The sequence below is a fragment of the Mustela nivalis genome, assembly GCF_964662115.1.
Source record: "Mustela nivalis genome assembly, chromosome: 20".
In the NCBI taxonomy this organism is placed as follows: Eukaryota; Metazoa; Chordata; class Mammalia; order Carnivora; family Mustelidae; genus Mustela; species Mustela nivalis.
Genome location: NC_139039.1, coordinates 14,718,337 through 14,739,274, shown reverse-complemented (window position 1 = coordinate 14,739,274; position 20,938 = coordinate 14,718,337). Strand labels below are relative to the sequence as shown.

At 34.9% G+C, this 20,938-nt stretch overlaps 1 protein-coding gene across 5 annotated transcripts in view; it reads right to left on the bottom strand.

Moving 5' to 3' along the window:
• Positions 1-3,578: 3,578 nt before the first annotated feature.
• PURG (purine rich element binding protein G) overlaps positions 3,579-20,938 on the bottom strand; it is a 36,973-nt gene continuing 19,613 nt past the window's right edge. For 3 of the 5 annotated variants that reach the window (XM_082715107.1, XM_082715110.1, XM_082715111.1), the window contains one exon: positions 3,579-4,502. In XM_082715107.1, the coding sequence (XP_082571233.1) occupies positions 4,393-4,502 (110 nt within the window). In that variant the 3' untranslated portion in view covers positions 3,579-4,392. Of the gene's footprint in view, positions 20,900-20,938 lie in introns of all 5 variants that reach the window. The other 2 variants (XM_082715108.1, XM_082715105.1) reach the window with 2 other exon arrangements.

Here is a 20,938-nt window from a genome sequence, read left to right as displayed (position 1 = left end):
TGACTGAGTGTGGCAGAGGAATTAAGCCAGCCCATACCTGTAAGACGCCGGCTTCCTCGGAAGGGTCACTTTGGCTCAAGGACTGCCCATCATTTAGTTGAAACTTTCTCAGAACTGTACTGAAGTCTAAGAAGTAATTTCCTTTTGCCCTTCTTCCCTCCCTTCCTGGTTTCTTCTGTCTTTTCTTTCCTAGGGTATAGACCTGCATTGCCTTGTGCCGCCTCTATCAACTCCTCCATTTTCCCGCAGTGGCATTTCCTCTAATAACTCTATTTTTCCATCCAATCCCATCTTTGCATCTGCTTCTTGGAGGACCCAGACTTACACAGATGGCTTCTATATGTTCCTGAGATGTCAACGGCAGAGTGTCATATATGCCAACCTTGTGCACTAAGTCTTGTCAACTGGTAATGGCTGCTAGGAGTGCTGAGCTGAAAAAGATTCTAGAGCTGTATCTGGTCCCTCGGAAAGAATTCCATGACCTATTGATATGTTCTGCCTTGTGGGCAAGGGAAGAGGGTTTTAATCCTTCATTAGTTGCTACTGGTGAATTGGGATGTTCCTAAAATCTCCATCAAGAAGGGCTGCAGCCTGAGGGATATCTGTTGTATATGAAACTTTTGTTAATGATGAGTGGTATTATTATAGTGAATGAATAATGCCAAATATGGCTAATTATTACTAATAATGATGACTGCATTAGTAATAATGATTTAATACATAATGACTATGTAATAAATGAATAATGTTAATGCTTAATGATGAATGATAATTATATCATTAAGGAGCCTAAAATGATAAAAATATAATATGTAGTTTAATTATATTGGTAAGCAATAATATTTTCACACTGAAAGATGGAATCAGAAAAAAAGATACAAAACATAAGGGCGTGTTCGTGATTTCCATCTCTGACTGGAATGACTGCTCTGATGAGCTAATGTAATGATTTCTGGTTCCTTATGGAGCCCATCATAACATGATGAGGCTGTTCATTAATATTACTCATTTCCTTTTACCTGATTTTATACTTATCAAGCAACGTCCTGATGTTAATTGGATTTTATAAGTAGACTTTCCTTCCAGAAAGAGAATATGCAACCAGTTGATACAGGTCTTCTAATTTATTTAGCTTTTATTTCCTTCCTCTAAAAATCATTTTAAAAATGATAAAAGTAATACATGCTTATCAATAAATCGTTTAAAGAGTTGTATAAAGCAAAATTTGAAGTCTACTTCTTATACATGGTTTCCTTTCAGTCCTACTCAATGGGAATAACACTCTATTTTTTTGTTGTAAATTAATTTTCTTCCCTGGGTATCTGATGCTCAAGGTGTTTTCTTTATGATCTTGTTTAAAAGAAATCTCTTGTGTATTTACTCAGAATGAACTAGCAAAACTGCATTTTTACATACCCCAAACTGAGGGCCAGTTCTTCCATTAAGTGTTTTTTGTATTTTCATTAGCTGTTTTTTTGTTAAGTCTCTTATGATGGCAAGCATTATGCTCTACAGAAAGTGTAAGCTTTAGGTACTACTCACAGAATATGAGACTAATTTGGGAGAATACGTACAATGCTGTGCTCATGCATTATATGGCTTATGCAATCTTATAAACTACCACTCATTTGTTTTTGCATGAGTTTTCACTGCCCTAACAATAAACTGGAGGATAAGAAAAGTGACTTTAGTCTCAATGTGGTCTCAGAATGCACCCACTTCAATGGTTTAAAAAAATTCATGAAGACAAATCTGAAATGATACAGGTTACAGACTGACTTTTTTTTTTTTTTAATAAGGGCAAGATTATTATTGTTGGCCATTTTCAAATTCAAAGCAATTCCTGATGAGAAAAGTGAGTTCCCTAAGATGAATCAGGTTAGGGTTTTAATGTACATGAAATTTATTTCAAAAGATGTCCCTCAATGGAGAATATCTGGATCTTTATTGAAAGTACTTTCATTCAAAGATTTACAGATGACACCTTGAGCTTAAGATCTTCAAGGGAAATTATTATCTTAGAAACAGAAAATACAACTTACCAAAATAATATTGATAAAACTAAAGACAAACATAATTTTATGTAACTTTTAAAAAGCTTAAATAATTAACTTAAAGAGGGAGAGACTACATTATCTTCATAAATGAACCAAACTTACAAAGTATACTCATTTTATTTAAGGCTGATTTTTTAAGATAATTTCATACAAAAAAAAAACCTGATAAATTTTGTGAGAATAATTTTTTTAGGTGGGACAAACATTACGGTGAACAATAATACATAAAACTGGTGGCTGTAGGTATAAAAATTAGAGATTTTTTCATGTAGATTGAAAAGTAGATATTTTTCCAAAAGCAGTTTTTTCTTTTATCCTTTAATAAAATTAGAATTAATTTTCTTTCAATTAACAGGCAAAATATTACTGTAGAAGTAAAGATATTCTAAAACATTCATAGACTTCCTTATTTTCTCTCTCTTTTTGATGAAAGAAGACCTGAAATTATTTTGTAGCACATTTATTGTTTGCCAGTTTTCATAGAATGGAATGCTGTAAAGATAGCTACAAAAATATACAGTAGAAATATCTTTGGAGAGGTTGTGATTTAGTAAATACTGCATTTGTTCAAGATAGTCTTGGGGATGTTCAAGATAATCATATTGGCTCTATTCTGTGAACTTTATTTTCTGATATTAGAAGTTAGACATGATTCAATAACTATTTGAGGCAAAAGTGCTGCACCTACACTCTTTATAAAATAAAAAACCACAGCAGCATGGGAATGTCATTTCAGTCATTGGACCCATGAGATTAGATGGACAGGTTTGCTCGTCTTCTATTTGAGATCAATGATTGTTGCTTAAGGAGCTTTAATAGATTGATTTTGATCTTTTCCTTTGAAATTTAAGGTTACCCATGGGGTGGACAAGAGACCAAGATTAGAATGCAAATTTGCACACTTCTTTAATATTGACTTCATCTCTAGCTTGGGACAAACAGACCTCTGCCCTCATGAGGATAGCAGCTTCCCTTGTCCTAATTCTGTGATTCTTAGAGCTGATGCTAAAATTAAAAATCCAGTAAGACCATGCCATTCTGGCGTATGGAATCAGTTTGTCTTGGAAAGTTCCAATTTTATTTTATTTTTTTGTCCATGTTTTCATACACGAGAAGTGGAACTTTTACTTTAAATGTCATCATACAGAAATGGCCTTTTCAATGTCATCTGAGCAATAATAAACGTTCTGAAGGCATACTTTTTTCCATGCAAATGTTATCTCATGGTTCAAGTAGATAATAAAACCTTATTAGTAACATACTAAAATAAAGGCACTCAAACAGCACATTTTTGGTTTTTTCAACATACTAATTTCCATGTCTGATGGGTCTAGTTTTTGTAGATCTAACATAAACTTGCTTAAGGGAACTAGGCCAACTGGATTTAAATTCCCATACATACCCCAAAATTTGGGGCACAAATGAAATAATGAAATAAGCACATAGTAAAATCAACTTTTGGTTGATTGAAGGGCCCGGGAGAACTAATCTGCTTTCTGAAGAATAATTAAGAATCCAAAGTAATCACACATAGAAACCAGTTTATTAGATTGTCAGTGATACTTTGAGACAAATTCAAGTTATTTCATTTTACTTTATATAAACAGAGGAAGGGAGAAAAGTTTTAAACTTCAAGCTTTGTTCAGCATGTGTGCAGTTAGCATCCACAAAAGCACCATTGGATATGGAAGAATTAGCACCACAGAATTTTAGGACCTAACTGTTAACATGCATCACTGGAAAACTTGGAACATAAAAACTGAAGTAGTACGTGGTATGGTCTATTATAAACAGTACAAGGCAATTTATGATTTGTTTTCATACAGTACAATACAATCACCAATCAATGAGAACCTTTAAGTACAATACAGGACAAAAACACTTTGTACCCTGTTAACACTAAAACAGTTACAGATTCAAAAAACATGTTTCTTGTGAGAGGCAGTGGGTTGAAACTATACCCTCCTCCTCTTTTGAAATTGAGTTATAGAGTTACATGATCTCTTAAGAAAGTATTTTCAAATCTATGTCTCTCTACCTCAGTGCTGACAGATGCTTTTTTTTTTTTTTTTTTTTTTTTTTTTTTGGAAAACTGAAAGGCTCGATGAATGAGAACCAAATCAAACCCAAACCAAAACCTGGTAAGAGTCAAGAAGTACTCCAGGATGGTGGAAGGTATTCCACTCAAGATCGGTTTGAAAAATGACGCCAATGGTGTTGACACTTGTCTTCCCTTCGGTGGAGGAATGTCAAGTAAAGAAGCCTTGCATTCACGATGAACTTCGGTTCATTTCGTTCACACAATGCCTTTATTCTGAAGTGTAACATAAGAGACTTATTCCTTATTCCTCAACTGTTTTTGTAGTGTCATAGGGCTGTTCCTTATGCTGGATTTGACAACAGTGAAAAGGGTTGATATTCTCTCTGGATTTAGGGAAATTTGAGCTAAAGAAAAAATATTAATTTAAATTTAGCATATATGAAATTTTAAAGGGAGTTTCACTATTTTTACAGTACAAACCCATAATGAATATCACTGAAAACCTTTCTGTTAGAAAGCATGTAACAAACCCTCAATTTTAAGTTGTATGGAGGCCAATTTTGGCATATTAAAAGATACTGTATAGGAAATGTGTAATAGGAACAGATAGATACAGGTATATTCAAATCTCAATGCACTGATGCCAAGGAAAATATATTTTTACTCACCAAGAGAAGAATATACCTTGACGCATCTATGCAGACACATGAATCAATCATGTATCTGCCCAACTTCTAATTCTGGAATAGTGATAACAGGGTCATTTAAGAAAAAGTACTCAATTACAGTATGGCAGCAATTTTATGTTGTATATATTTAACAGCAAAACATTTTTGAAAATAGAATCAATATTATACGGTAAGTTTACAATTCACCATTGCTATAATTGTAATACATGCGTTTATTTGTTTTCCCAGTTAAAAAAAAATCCCACTAGGACCAACATCTTTCAGAACAACAATCTAACATGAAACAAAACCTCCTAAGGAAAATATTCAGCATCACAGAGATTTGAGAAAAGTTTGTTACTCAGCATCACAAAATACTCAATAGATCTACATTTAAGATTGTTCATGCCATGACATTAACACACCTTTGGGTTAATATATTGTATTTTAAAAAGATACCAAGATACAAACCAAAGAACTGACATGGAATTTATTTTTAGTTTCTCCTTGATAAGAGAAGACTGCTGATAAACTTGACTCCTGTCTGTACTGTGTAATGATAACTGCATCTATGAAGCAGCACATTTAGTAAAACACTTAAAACCGGTGATAGAAAAATGGCCACCACAGAGAAAGAACTAAAGATAAGTGTAATCATAAACCAATTTTTTTTTTATTAAGTGAACTTCCCCCAAACAAAAAAGAAAGCAAAGTTTGTTTTCTGTGAAATATTCTTCTGTTAAAAAACATTCTTGGATAAAAGTTATTCTATTTTTTTAAAATATCAGAAAGATGTAAGGATGAATTTCAGAAAAAAGTTAACTTTTGAAAAAAAAAAAAAAAGGATCCTATGCCTTTTCCTCTGAATCAAATCCCTTGTATAAATCAACTATTAATTTTCTGAAGAGGGTACAGCAGCTCTAGAGAGCTGCACATCCACGTTCCTGATTTCAATTTGATAATTTGCCAGGCAGGGCTGACTTGAACATAGAAGAAACAAGACTTGTTTCTTAATGCTTTAGAGTTACATTAAAAAAACCCAAAAAACACCCAAATAAAGAAAATTGAGTTATGACAGGCTGGCTTAATACTTTCGATTGCCCTTATAATTTGACCAACATTTCAACACAAGGTAGAACCAATTAAAGATAAGATTTAAAAAAATAAAAGCTGTCTAAAAATTGCTCAATGAAAAAGCCTCCAAATTTTACATTTTAACCTCAAATGATTGTAGACTTAGACTAACAGTTTTGCTGTTCTCACACACACTTTTGTTTCTCTAGTTTTATTTCTGAATTGTTCATTGGTTCTATCACATAACACAATTTTCTATTAAGTTAAAATAGTTTGAATTATTGTATTATAAGAAGCTTTAGAAAAACACATAAGTAGGATAAATTTATAAAAGGATAAAGAATATTTTATGGGATTTTAGACAAATTCTATACAGACAAATAGCTAGTTCAAGGTAATAAAGTGCCTTCATTTCTAGGTAATTTATTTTTCACTAAAATATTTTAAGGCTTTATAAGAAACTTAACATTATCAGAAGTATGATAGTATACAGGATTATGCTATTAATTAGCATTCTTTCATAGGTCTTATTTCATTTAATCTTTAAATTCATATTAGGTGCTTTTTAATAATCAGCAGCTTAAAATTATAAATCTGAATTATAAATTCTGAATTCATTTTGTGAGGAAAAAGAGGGATGTATAATTTCTCAATGCTGTGATTTGTACTTAAGACTCACATGTGGCTTGTGAACAATTTAGTTTATGTCATAATAGACAACAGGCAATGCTCTCAAAAAATTCAACAGAATATTTATCCCATGGCCAACAGGGCCATCATTTCATTCATTCATATATTCTGTTGTCTCTACATTTAAATGATTGCACAGCCTTAAGTATAAAAGGCCAGAGGAAATCTAAGATAAATTCTTCAAATACAGGCACAATGAATATTTTTTTATTGCAATAGCTTATGCATAATCTGAACTGTATGCCAACATCCAATGTTAAAGCATTTATATTTGTTTTCGGTTTGCTTCTGCTACCCATGGGTGTATCACAGTAAAATACTGGAAACCTAACAGAAGTGTATACAATAGCTATAATCATACAGAATTCTATTTCTTCTTGTCATTTCTCTTTGGAATACATGAGGGTATTTTAAGCAATCTGTGTAGTTAGTTATGTTGACAGCCCCAGATTTTAAGATAAATTATGACTATATGGACATCAACTTACTCAGTTGATTATAACCCATACAAAATAATTAAAATGTTCGAATATTCTTTTTCAGGAGTTTAGCTATTTTTATCAGAAGATTACTAAAGCCAGGCACCAGATTAAATGTCCACGATACCGAAAATGCTTATCTAACTACCACTGGATGATTTTAAAATGCTCCTTAAATTAAAGGTTTTTGAGGTTAGGAGGGAGGAGGAAAGTTAAAATTCATTGAAAAGAATGGTTTAAATGCAATGTTCTACATAATTAGAGAAACAGGAACTACCAGTAGGAAAAAAGTGCCAGTCTTAAAATTGGGTTTGGTTTTCAATCTAAAGCCTAGTAAGAGTAATTCCTGGCGATTAAAAAAAAAAAAAATCAAAATGGCATAAACCTTTATAATTGCACATTCCTTTACCAAAGTGCCACAAGTTACCAAAAAATCTTTTTAAATGCATACAATGCTACTTATCAAAATCTAAGTACACATAAGTTTTACCTTTTTCATAATAGTATAGTATAGTTTCACAAACTTATCATAAATATAACCAGGAAGATGAGTTATAACTTTCTAAAAACAGGAGAGTGTTTTGTTTTTTTTTAAATAACTGTTAGAACCTTTGTCATTATGAAGATTCAAACCCAAGTATAGTGAAAGCATTTCCACAGTATCAAAAACATCATGAGAATTATTTAGGCAAATTTTAATAGTTCTGCCATGCAATGCACAGACACCATAGCTTTTTCTTTTTTTAAAACACTGGTTTAGTTATCCTGTTTTAATCTGACTACATATTCTACTTACTCTCTTTAATCACTGAAGTGACAATATATGGAATAACTGAGTTTTGAAAACAGCATTAAACATTGAGGTTTCTAGCCTTAACTGCTTATTCCCATTAAGCATGGCAAAAAGGTCTGATGCATGGGTTATTAATTTTCATGCTTCTATCTGTTTATTCTAAATGGAAATGTATAGAGATAATATGTAAGGACATGAGCATGTTAAAGACCAGAGCACAGATATGGAGCAAATAAAATAATATGCAACTGTATGGAAATTTTCCATATCATTACATTTGTTAAATTGGGGGAGGACAGTAAAAAATAAGATCTGTTTAGCAAGCAATAATTATATTAATATGCTTTTTAAAAAAAATCAGTGGCACATATATAAGGTAAGATTTTTAATATTTTTGTTGTTTGAATGTGATGAAGTTAAACTACAGAGGTATGTCATTATAAACTGAGACCAAAAAAATTGTTCAGAGGGAAAAAGAGAAGGTAAGATCATGATTCTCAGTGACAGGTCACCTGCATTGTAATATGTGACAGGCTAAACATTGTGTAGTGCCTCATTTAACTAGGGTGAAAGTGATGACAAAAGCATAAAAATGCAAATAATAAAATTAAGATTAGTTCCTAGTCAAGGAACATTCAATGACTATCAAAAAAGAACCCCTTCTTTTTCCTACAGTTCAAGAATCTCCATGTTCAGTGTAAGAATGTGATCATATAAAAGCATTTGAAAGAAATGCCCAATTCAATAAATTCTTCATCTTCTGAGGATGGAGAATGGGATGTCGATGGGTATCCTAGTCCTCTGAGAGTATTAACAAACTTAAAAAAAAAGAGGTAAAATCAGAAAGAATCGGGCATGATAAATCACTGATAACGACTTCCCCAAATCCAATATACAGATAGGTCAATCACAGGAAGGTAGATATTCGTTCTATATAATTTAATGAATCTTCTTGTAGTTTCTGAATATGAAAATATAATCGCTTGTGGGTAACAGTTTTGGGTAGTGGCAAGGTTTAAAAATTGTTAAAGAAATACTTCAAATGAACCCTGAAATGCAGAAGATCCTTAATAGAAGCTGGAGGCAAGTGGAAACCCCATACTCCACGTGGGATTCCTACTATCTTTAATTCCTGCATTATCCAAAGTCATATAAATTGCATAATTCCTCTTGGCAATACACACAGATATTCTCCTGTCTTCGCAAAACCTAGGCAATTGCATTTACCTAACAGCTTTACCCTGGTAGCGGTCCTAGAGTGAGGACAAATACTGGACAAACCTGTAAGAGCCATTCCTACCATATACTTTAATCTTGTTTTCTATTATTCCGCTCTTTTATAGCAGTTTCATTTCCAAAATGCCAAACTGATTATAATAGTTATTTCTCATTCCAGAAGGAGGGCAAAGTTAATAAATGGCTTGTGAAGTGGTGGAACCACACAGGGTTTTCAAGATCCTATGTATCTTCTCTGTTTTGTATGCTGTTATATCTAGCAATGCCCTCTGCTATGTGTCTATACCCCTTGAGGTCAAAGACTCGATCTTGTTGTGTGCTGTATACCTAGATCTAGCAGAATGTTTAGCTCATGCTGAATGCAAAATAAATATCTGTTGATTTGAGGAATGAGAAATAGGACTGAAAAAAATGAAACAAAGTAGCTTAACATACTGCCCCTCACCCTTGACTTCCAAGTGAAAAGCCATGCGTACCCAACTCTTGCTTCTCCACCACAGAAACGTAAGTGGTATTACCTTTCTTACCTAATAGGGTTGTATTACTCACTCTTAAACCTTGATGGCAAAGACCCTCTGGTATGTGTCCTCCAGAATACTGGTGACTCAACTTTTACTGCTACTTCTCCTAAAACTATATTATTCACCTTTTCTTTGGCCAAGTATTTAAATTAAAAGTTATGTTCTGCACACACTGTACTATTCTTAAGCTAATTCAGACATAAAGAATCAAGAAAATCCTCACCCCTGTAATCATCAGCATGACTATGGAGAATATCAGAAGGGACTGAAAAGGCAGACATATTACAGCAAAAAACACTGGGGACCAGAGGTTCTTTAATTTTCTGGAAATTAGGGGCCCCTGGGTGGCTCAGTGGGTTAAAGCCTCTGCCTTCGGCTCAGGACATGATCTCAGAGTCTTGAGATCAAGTCCCGCATCAGGCATCAGGCTCTCTGCTCAGCGGGGAGCCTGCTTCCTCCTCTCTCTCTGCCTGCCTCTCTGACAACTTGTGATCTGTCTGTCAAATAAATAAATAAAATCTTTAAAAAAACATTTTTCTGGAAATTTTGCTTAGGAAGCAAAATCAAGTTTTCATTTGGGTCCTTTCTCTTTCCTTTTTCTTTTTGATAAGTCTAGTTGGGGGTTTATCGATCTTATTAATTCTTTCAAAGAACCAGCCAGCTCCTAGTTTTGTTGATTTGTTCTACTGTTGTTTTTTTTCCCCTCTGTCATTAATTTCTGCTCTAATCTTTATTATTTCTCGTCTCCTGTTGAATTTAGGCTTTATTTGTTGTTCTTTTTCCATCTCCTTTAGGTGTAAGGTTAGATTGTGTACTTGAGACTGTCCTTGTTTCTTGAGAAGAATCTAATTTTTAAAAGCCAGAGGAAAGATGATTTACTATCGGCTTTAATTTTTGCTAAGCTAGGACTTCTCAAAACCCTTCAGGCAGAGTGTACTCCCGGGGAAATCAGGTTTATAATTCTTTATTTCACAACCTAAGACCTCTTTACCCTTCTAACATTAAACTGATATCATTACTCATGCTAAAATGGGAACAAGGGCCATATTCTCATTTTTCCACATGGCAACAAACATTATTGGCAGTTAATTAAAATTAATTACTCCAACTAAAATGATGACAAACTGCTGAGAGAATTCAGGCATACTGCTCAAAAGTAGTTAATCATCTTTACAGTTTAGAACATAGATCCTTGAGGCTTGGTAGGATAGCACAGCAAGTCCTCTGTACAGGTTAAATTATACTAATGGGATTCTTTTGAGGATTTAAATGTAACTCCTTTTTTATATGAACTAAGACTTATGAGAAGTAAGCTTAACTTAAGCCAAATTCTACACTAAGGTAGGTTATATAAGGAAAGTATCATTTCGACATTTCTGGAATTATTAGAATGAAATATGAATGTGGTAAATAAAATAGTTTAGGAACCATAAGGAGAAAAATAAGCATGAGAGGGGAGAAGGAAGGTGTATTTAGTGGAAGGCAGAAAGAAATGAGAAAATCAGTAGATAAGAGGGAGTCACAGGATGGGAATAATCTGAAACATTATTTTCTCAGTTATCTGGCAAAAATTCTAATTTTTTTTGCATGCCTTTTTCCATAGGACTGATAGAAGCACCATGGTATTTTACGGTTATTCTTCTTCTGGCTGAAGAGTTGTATAAACACTGAAAATGACATGCTAACATCCCATAAAGTTAAGAAGGTGCTTATTGTGTGTACTGTTGGTGTGTGAGTTAATGTTCTGCGATTTTGTGGTTCCACAGCTTCTTATTTAAGAATCTTACAGATGGAGATGGTATGGATTGGGAGAAACTAGCCCAGGGCCAGCTTAGTGCTCGCCTTTATGTAGTTAGGTAAAAATTCAGAGTCCTTTTCAGTCAGAATAATGTTCTCTTGAAAAAGACAACAGCAGGGGCACCTGGGTGGCTCAGTGGGTTAGGCCTCTGCCTTTGGCTTGGATCATAGTCTCAGGGTCCTGGGATGGAGCCCTGCATTGGGCTCTCTGCTCGGTGGGGAGCCTGTTTCCCCCTCTCTCTCTGCCTGCCTCTTTGCTTACTTGTTCTCTCTCTTTCTCTCTGTCCAATAAACAAATGAATAAATCTTAAAAAAAAAAAAAAAAAAGGAGAGAGAAGACAACAGCAGATAGTAACAATTCACATCTGCTGGTACACAATTTACTGTGACTCCCTAGAGTCACGATATCATCTTCACTTAAATTTACTATGGCTCCCAAATCTCAATGAATCCTTGCTTAAAATGGCAATTTTTAGGTAAATTCAATTAGAACTTAAAAAAAAACAACAAAAAACACAGAAAAACCCCAAAAATGTAATCTGGAGATGTTGGTTTCATTGTATCTGTTCTCCTTCTATTTGTAAAAATTATGGATCTAAGGGAGTTTGTAATAATAAAACTGAGCTCATAAAGTCTATGTTATACAATTTTAAGAGTGCATAAAAGCTACTGAGCCATCACCACCATATTGATAAACAGTGAAAACATCCCTTCCAGCATGCTTTGATCACGGAGATATCATAAGATGTACTTCCTCACCTGGAGTTATTTCTGACATTGGCTTTCTGAGGTCAAAGCAGACATACAAAGGGAAGGAAACATATAGTAGCAGAGCCGTTGTGGGAGTACTGTCACTGAATATTAATATTAGAGGGTATTTTGTCCCCTCATTCCTGCTGCAGTTTTGCTGTCCTGGCTTTAATGATAGCCATGTGCCATTTAAGATGCTCAGTGAAGATCTAATTATTTCTTGCCTGTTTTTTCTAAAGAATTATCTGCAACAGAAGGAAAGTATTGAAGAACTCTACAACACAGATGATCTCAAAAATATTAGGTTGAGTGAAAGAAGCCAAATGATGAAACTACATGTTCACTTATATACAATTCCAGAACAGACCAAACTAACCTGTAGTCACAGAAATTGGATCAGGGATTGCTTATGGAGGTTTGGATTGGGGAAAGAGTGGCGCTGTTGACTGGAAAGGGAAACAAATTTTCTGGGGTGAGAAAAATGTTCTGTGTCTTGATATCTGTCAAAACTGATTGAATGATATGTTAAGATTTGAGCATTTTACTGTAATTAAATTACACCTTAATAGAAAATATGAAAAAGCATTGCCACTGAACACAATGTTCTTACTGAAGCATTAGTGTAGGATGGAGTTTTTGTTTTCATTTCAGAACTTCTGCCTTCAGACAGTCCCATAAAGAGCAACACATCCTAGAATGGGACCCATGACCAATACTCTACAGAGAATGTGGATTTTATATCAGGGCACTGAACTAAACCAGGTTTAGTTTATTGCTGGGAAGAAAAAAAAAGAAGACAAATTCTTTTATGGACCCAGCTCTAAGAAAGGAGATAAAACATCTTACATTAAAAAATACCCGAGAACAGAAAAGGGTTTTTAAGTTTGATTTATCCTTGTGAAAATACTAATTTATAAAAGCATAAAAAATAGCAATAAAAAACTTGGCTCAAATGCTACTTAACAGTTGATTATGGCAATATGGCTTTCACTCTTTTTTTATTTCCCCAAGGATGAGTGAACACTGGTGGAGAGGAGTAGTATACCACTGGTATCTAAAGAAGACTGAGGAACTTAAAACATTTAGGTGGAAAGAAAGCAAGATTTTATTTATGTTACTTTGGTGCATATTCAAGTGTATCTATTGAATATCACATTTTAAAACCATTTTGAATGCCAGTGTTTGGGGCCCAATTTATGATTACCTCGCCACTTCAATCTAAGGGGCCATATGTTCATCAGCTTTAAAGAGGTTATAATCAGAATAAAAAACCCACAGAAGTCCCAATTTCCTACAGAAATAACCTTATTACACTGACAGTTCTAAAAATAAATAAGTGAAAAAATTCTATTAATTCTGAGAAGAAAGTAGTAATACCCTGAATAGAATTTACCTACAAGTAATGCCAAGGATACATGGGCAGTTAAAACTATAATCAAAAGCCAGATAATTACTTATCCAATTTATTTCTTTTTTAATTCCAATTCAAATCCACCAAGGGTTTATGTTGTTTTAAATCTGCATGTCATACGGCGACACCTAAAACACTTAATTTGACTACTCATCATGATCTCCCCCGAGACTAGACAGGAAAAAATGGAAAAAAAAAAAAAAAAAAGTAACCAATTTCCCTAGCATAATGACTGGCTTCTGACAACTCAGTAAGTATTTTCTGAATAAATGAATGAATGTTTTCCTTTCCCTTGATTATCATTTCTTACCTCACATAGTGGCTTCTTACTGCAAATTAAAAATTCAGTATGATGGAAAAGGAAAAGCATAGACATTGACTTAGTAAAAGAGGGCAGTTGCCCTGAAACCCCTACGCCATGTGTCATTATTGCTGCTCCAGCTTTTGTTGACCTAAAATCGGTAGTCAATGACGGGTAAGATTGGTGGGGGAAATATACCAACCTAAGACAGGACGCAGATCATTGATATCTGCCGTCTGATGACGGGTAAGGATATTCCCCGCCACCGACAACCTAAAACAGGCACGATCCCTGCCATAAAAGAAAAAAGGGGGAGATGTCGGAGGCAGGCCCCTGGCCAGGGCAGCCTCCGCCATTAAAAGATGGCGCCTGGCTAGTTGCCAGGTTAGGATTGCCTCGTGAGACTAAGCGGAATGCCCAAAGAGGAAGTAAACAGCATTGGTTGCTAGCGAAGTTGTTTGTTTAGGTGCACGGCCTGATTCGCTCCCTCCTGTACCCTGCTCGCTGATTGGTCATGTAAGCGTATATAAGTGTGTAGACTTGCGGAAATAAGGAGAGAGAAGATGCATCCGAAAAAAAAAAAAAATAAAAATCACATAAATATAAACCAACACAATTGTGAAAGCGAAACAAGTTGATAGAAGGTAAATTCTATATTGATAGAAGATGAGATTTTTTAGCTATAAAATTTTCCTTTTAAAAACTCAATTAAAGGGGCGCCTGGGTGGCTCAGTGGGTTGGGCCTTTGCCTTCGGCCAGGTCATGATCTCAAGGTCCTGCAATGGAGCCCCGCATCGGGCTCTCTGCTTGGTGAGGAGCCTGCTTCCCCCGCTCTCTCTGCCTGCCTCTCTGTCTACTTGTGATCTCTCTCTCTCTGTGTCAAATAAATAAAATCTTAAAAAAAAAAAACAAACTCAATTAAAGGGGCGCCTGGGTGGTGCGGTTGTTCGGTGTCTGCCTCGAGCTCAGGTCATGATTCCAGAGTCCTGGGATTGAGCCCGGAGTGGGGCTCCCTGCTCAGCCAGGAGTCTTCTCCCTCTGCTGTTCCCCCCGCTTGTGCTCTCTCACTCTCTCTCACTCTCTCAAATAAATAAATAAAATGTTAAAAAATTTTAAAAAATAACTCAATTAAGGGTGCCTGGGGGACTCAGTCATTTGAGTGTCTCACTCTTGATTTTCGCTCATGTCGTGATCTCGGGGCTGTGAGCCTGAACCTCGGATTAGACTGGGTTAGTAAATAAATAAATAAATAAATAAATAAATAAAATCTTTTAAAAACCCAACTAAATCAATGACACTAAAGGACGTTGTTTGCTTTGCTAGATGAACAATAAAAACTTTCATAATTAACAGACTGGATAGTTGTGAAATATTTCACGTAAATCTCTGACATAGAGATTTAAAAGTTCGTCAGTACCAAAGATAAATGGAATATCAAGTGCTAGAAGATAGAAAAAAAATATATAGCTTGAGATTATATGAAATGAGAAAAAGCTCAGAAATCAAGATGACGGTTTGCAGGGGCCTCTTTATGACAGTTGACTGGTACCAGTAACTACATTTACCATCCCGAAACCATGTTTTAAAGCATGTATTAACCATCAAAAAGCTATTTTTTCAGTCAAAAATGACCCACAACCATAATCTTGCAATGCTTTCAACTTTGAAATAAACGATTGTGAAAACCGTTCCAGCTGACAGAAGAAAACAAATATCTTAAGTAAAGCCCATATACTATCTCCCGCTGACTTTCAAGGAAGCAACAGGAAGCAGAATTGGAGTAGCGGAAGGAGCACTTCCTGAAACCTAGTTCAAGTTCTGAAATGACTGGTTAGATGATTATGAACAAGTCACACACTCTCTTTAATATTAATATTTTTCCTATCTGTTTTACTATGAGGGTGTTAAATGACTCCAAAGACTCCTTCAGGCAAAAAAACATTAAAGTGGAGAGCAGATTTAGACAAGAAAATCTTATGTTGTCAAGTCATGAAGTAAAACAGGTGAATATAATCCTTTTAGTAGTGGGGTCATTGATCCCCAAATCATGCAAACTGACGATCATCTTTTTAAAAAAGGAAATAAAGCAGTTCAGATTCTCTCCAGCAACACACATATACTTTGATATCTCCCAGCCTGTGGATGGTTTATTCATTTTCTTGATGGTATCTTTTGATAAAAAGAACACATTAATTTTGATGCAGTATCATATTTTTAATTTTTTTCTTTTATAAAAGTTAGTACCTTTTGTTTCCTGTCCAAGAAAGTTCTGCCTACATAGTTGTGTGCTTTTCTATTTGACTGACAATAGCTTCAGGAGATTATAATGAGTCCAACTCCCTAGCTACTGCTGGGCCTGAGACTTCCTGTGGTAAAAGGAGGTTCCCTTCTAATTTTGCATAATTTTTTTATACTCTCTGGGGAGTTGTTCATGTTATGGGTTGTGAAGAATTAATAATGATGTTATTAGTATTTATCAAATGCTTATTATGTGATAGAAACTTTGCTAACAGCTTCATATATCTTAACATTTAATTTTCTAAAGAGAATCCTGGCTGACTATAGCTTCTGTAAGGTCAAGAAATCTTATCTGTTTGTTGATACATCCTCTGGACCAAGAAAATTGTCCCAGAACAGAGTAATTAATAGGTATAAACTGAATGCTGAATGAATAAATTCACACAGTAAGTCTATAATGTTATATAATTTGCCTACTATTCATAAGAGTGACATAATTTGGACTTGAACCTAGGACTGGCTGACACCAAATTCTGTGTTCTTTATAATTCTGTACTGAGGCCACTAAGACTGCCTGATAACTCTGGGGGAACCCAGAACCTAAAGATACAGCTGAAATTACTGCCATTATTTAAGGGGTGGATGGAATGGTTTAAAGTTATTGTGTTTTATTCCTCTCCTAGCAAAAAGCAAATGTGGAATTTCTTTTAAACATGCCTCCCTTCTTTTTTTTTTTTTTTAAGATTTTATTTATTTATTTGAGAGAGAGACAGTGAAAGAGAGCATGAGAGGGGAGAAGGTGAGAGGGGAGAAGGTCAGAGGGAGAAGCAGACTCTCCGTGGAGCTGGGAGCCTGATGCGGGACTTGATCCCAGGACTCTGGGATCATGATCTGAGCTGAAGGCAGTGGCTTAATCAACAGAGCCACCCAGGCACCCCTCTCCCTTTTTTTTTAAGTTTATTTTTTGAGAGAGCACAAGTGGCTGCAGGGGTAGAGGGAATCTCAAGCAAACTCTGGGCTGAGCTCAGAGCCTAACACAGAGCTCAAGCCCATGACCCTTGAGATCATGACCCCAGTCGAAGCCAAGAGTCCAACCCTCGCTCAATGGACTGAGCAACTCAGGTGCCCCTCTTTTTTTTTTTTTTTTTTTAAGTAGGCTCCATGCCCAGCATGGAGCGCAATGCAGGATTTGAACTCATGACCCCAAGATGAAGACCCAAGCTGAGATCAAGAGTCAGAGACTTAATCAACTGAACCACCCCTAAGCTCCTTCTTGATAATCTTGGCCATATTGATCTTTCTATATTTATAACCATGTGATAACTTGTGCAGATGGAGCCAATATGAAACTTTTATGGCCATGGATATATGGGGTCAGAAAAATGGAATCTGCACATATACTTTAGAGCTCAGCCTGCTAACTCCTCAGTGATGCTGCAAAGCCACTGTTCACTGGGAATGCTAGGAGCAAGGTTATTTATTTAAAGGAATTTCTAGCAACAGACCTTTAACTACAATACTTTTAATGCTATTGAAATTGACTCCTATTGAATATTGATTGAATACAATATAGAGAGCACAATAAAATTTTGTATGAATGAGAATACTTCAGTGCTTTATAATCTTCATTGTTAACAACTATAATCACTGCAGGGACAACAAACAAAAACAACAACAAAACAAAACTATAATCACCATATAATGGTGTAAATGAAGAATATATAGGTTCTTAAGTAAATTTTGTATAAACTTAGAACTTCCCCTTCAAATAGGTTTTGAAAAAAAAAACCCTGCTTCCAACTTATTATGTGGCCATTTACTCTTGCTCATAAGAGTTTAAGAAAAAATTCTCCAGTCGGTTTTTTTAATTATTAACTGACCTGACGGAAAATGAAGTATTTTTATCTCTGAAGTTCTCAAAATAACACTTTTTGAAGGCTACACTGCATTGCAGGAGCCATGATAAGACTTGTGATGATAGGACAGCAAGGGATCTGTATTCTAGTCATTAGGATCAAGTTCTGGAAGGTTCACTAAGGTGGGAGCTCAGGGGACACCTGAGAGGCTCAGTCTGTTGAGCATCTGCCTTTGGCTCAGGTCATGATCCCCAGGTTTTGGGATCAAGTCCCACATCAGGTTCCTTGCTCAGCAGGGACCTTGCTTCTCCCTCTGCCTGCTGCTCCCCCTGCTTGTGCTCTCTCTCTCTCTCTGACAAATAAATAAATAAATAAATAAAAATTTTTTAAAAGGTGGGAGTTCAGGAAATAGACTAAAGAATAGAGATGCCAAAGATTCAATAATTAGAGAAAAAAGGTTGACTTTAGGCAAATATATTGATTACCAATCAATCAATATATTGATTATAAATATATTGATTACCAAAATAATGATTTGATATACCTTCTGCTAGGTTCAAAACCCACAGTATACTGAGTGCAGAACTGAGCCCAAAGATATGATGAAAACAGGAAAATGTTTAGAGCACATTTTTAAAAAACCATTTAAATTGGCTATAAAAACATGTGCTTAATTCACGGAACTAGAACAAATAATTCTGAAATTTGTATGGAACCACAAAAGACTCTGAATAGCCAAAGCGATCTTGAGAAGGAAGAACAAAGCTGGAAGTACTACAATCCCAGATTTCAAGATATACTAGAAAGCTGTAGTAATCAAAACAGTATGGTACTGGCACAAAAACAGACACACAGATCAATGGAATAGAATTGGGAGCCCAGAAATAAACCTGTACTGTTATGGCCAATTAATCTAAACTAAGGGACAGAAAATACAACGAGGAAAAGACAGTCTCTTCAATAAATGGTGTTGGGAAAACTAGACAGATACACACAAAAGAATGAAACTGGACCACTTTCTTACATCATGTACAAAATAACTCAAAATGGATTACAGACTTAAATATAAAACCTGAAATCATGAAATGCCTAGAAGAAAACACATAAAATACTCCTTGACATTGGCCTAAGAAATAGTTTTTTGAATATGTCTTCTTATACAAGGCTGACAAAAGCAAAGAAATGATTTGAACTACATTAAACTAAAACACTTTTGTACAATGAAGGAAACAACCAACAATGAAAAATCATGCTGCTGAATGGGAGAAGACACTTGCAAATGATGTATCTGTGAAGGGATTGATATCTAAAATATATAAATAACTCATACAACTCAATAACAACAACAACAACAACAACAACAAGAAACAAGCTGATTAAAAAATGGGCAGAGGACGTAAACATTTCCCCAAACAAGATATACACAGGACAAGGACAACACAGATGGGTCTGGAGGGTATTATGGTAACTGAAATAGTCATAGAAAGACAAACACAATGTGATTTCACTCATATTCGGAATTTAAAAAACAAATGAACAAAACAAAACAGAAACAGACTCAGATATAGGGAACAAACTGGTGGTGGCCAGAGGGTAAGTGGGGGTGCGGGTTGATGGGCAAAAACATGAAGGGAATTAAGAGGCACAAACTTCCAGTTATAAAATAAAGACATCATGCGGAAGTGATGCACAGCATAGGGAATATAGTCAACAGTATTGTAATAACTTTGTATAGTGACAGATGGTAACCAGACCTATTGTAGTGATCATTTTGTAATGTATAAAAATACCGAATCACTCTCTTATACGCCTGAAACTAATATAATACTGTATGCCAATTTTAACTTTTAAAATAACTATTGAAATTATCCATAATAATATGTGCTTAATTTTATGAAATTTTGATTTTAAGTTTACCATTTAAAATTTCTGTAACATTATTATGAAGGCTGCAATGAGCAGTGGGCTGTTTATAAACCTTAGTATTTTATTAGATCACTAAGTAATCTATAGTAAATCATTTAACCTGCCTGGGCCTGTTTTCTTCATCTGTTAAGTGAGGTCAGAGATAATGAACAAAATCAGTATTTTTATCAGAATGAAATGAGATACAATATGTGAAGGAACTTGGAAAATATGTGAAATTATATGTAAATTATTGTAATTAAAATTCTATATTCTTTTTACATTTAATTTGATTAGAAATTCCAGTTATGGAAAAACTTTCAGGACAAATGAATCTTTTGTATCAGTAACTAACTGAATTTATCCATGAATGGCTCTTCTTTGAAATGCATCTACAGAAAATTGTTCTAGCTTCAGATTTACTAACAGGGTAACAGTAGAATCAGGCTTATTTCATTTGGCTAAGGTATCAGTGAGATTCATAGTTGAGCTCATTGATGGTTTGCTATAAATCCAGACATATGGAGAGAAAAGGAGTTTGTGAAGATATTGTTAAGTGCGAAGAGAGTGAAATAAAATTAAAGTGCAGGGAGGGCAAATATATGATATGATGTCACTACTCCTCGCCTTCCTCAGTCTCTCCCCCACTCAATCCCCCATGCACACACAGAAACCACAGTAGTCTTCCATGATGAGCCTGCAAGGGGCTTCACAATCATCTCCAGCTTAGAGTTTAGGAAATCATTACCACTTGAATACAGTAGTCACATGAAGATGTCCCATGAGATGAAACAGAATCATTATTTTCATCCTAGGACATCAAAAGAGATTTGGAACGGAGAAGACAGAATCATTATTTAAAACAGTATTGTTGTGGCTCTCTAAATTTGCATCAGTGAAATACACTTTGATCATTATAACATAGGTAGATAATTATATCATATTCAAATTAAGTAATGTAGGTAAGTAAATCATATTTAAAGGGAAAATAACATTCAGCATTTTATAATCGCTAGCTTCAAACACACCTCTCACATATACCAACGCAGTGTCTGGTATGCTGTGGATAATCAGATGAGTATCTGTTGAATGAAAAAAGTTTGATTAGGTTCCAAAAGCTG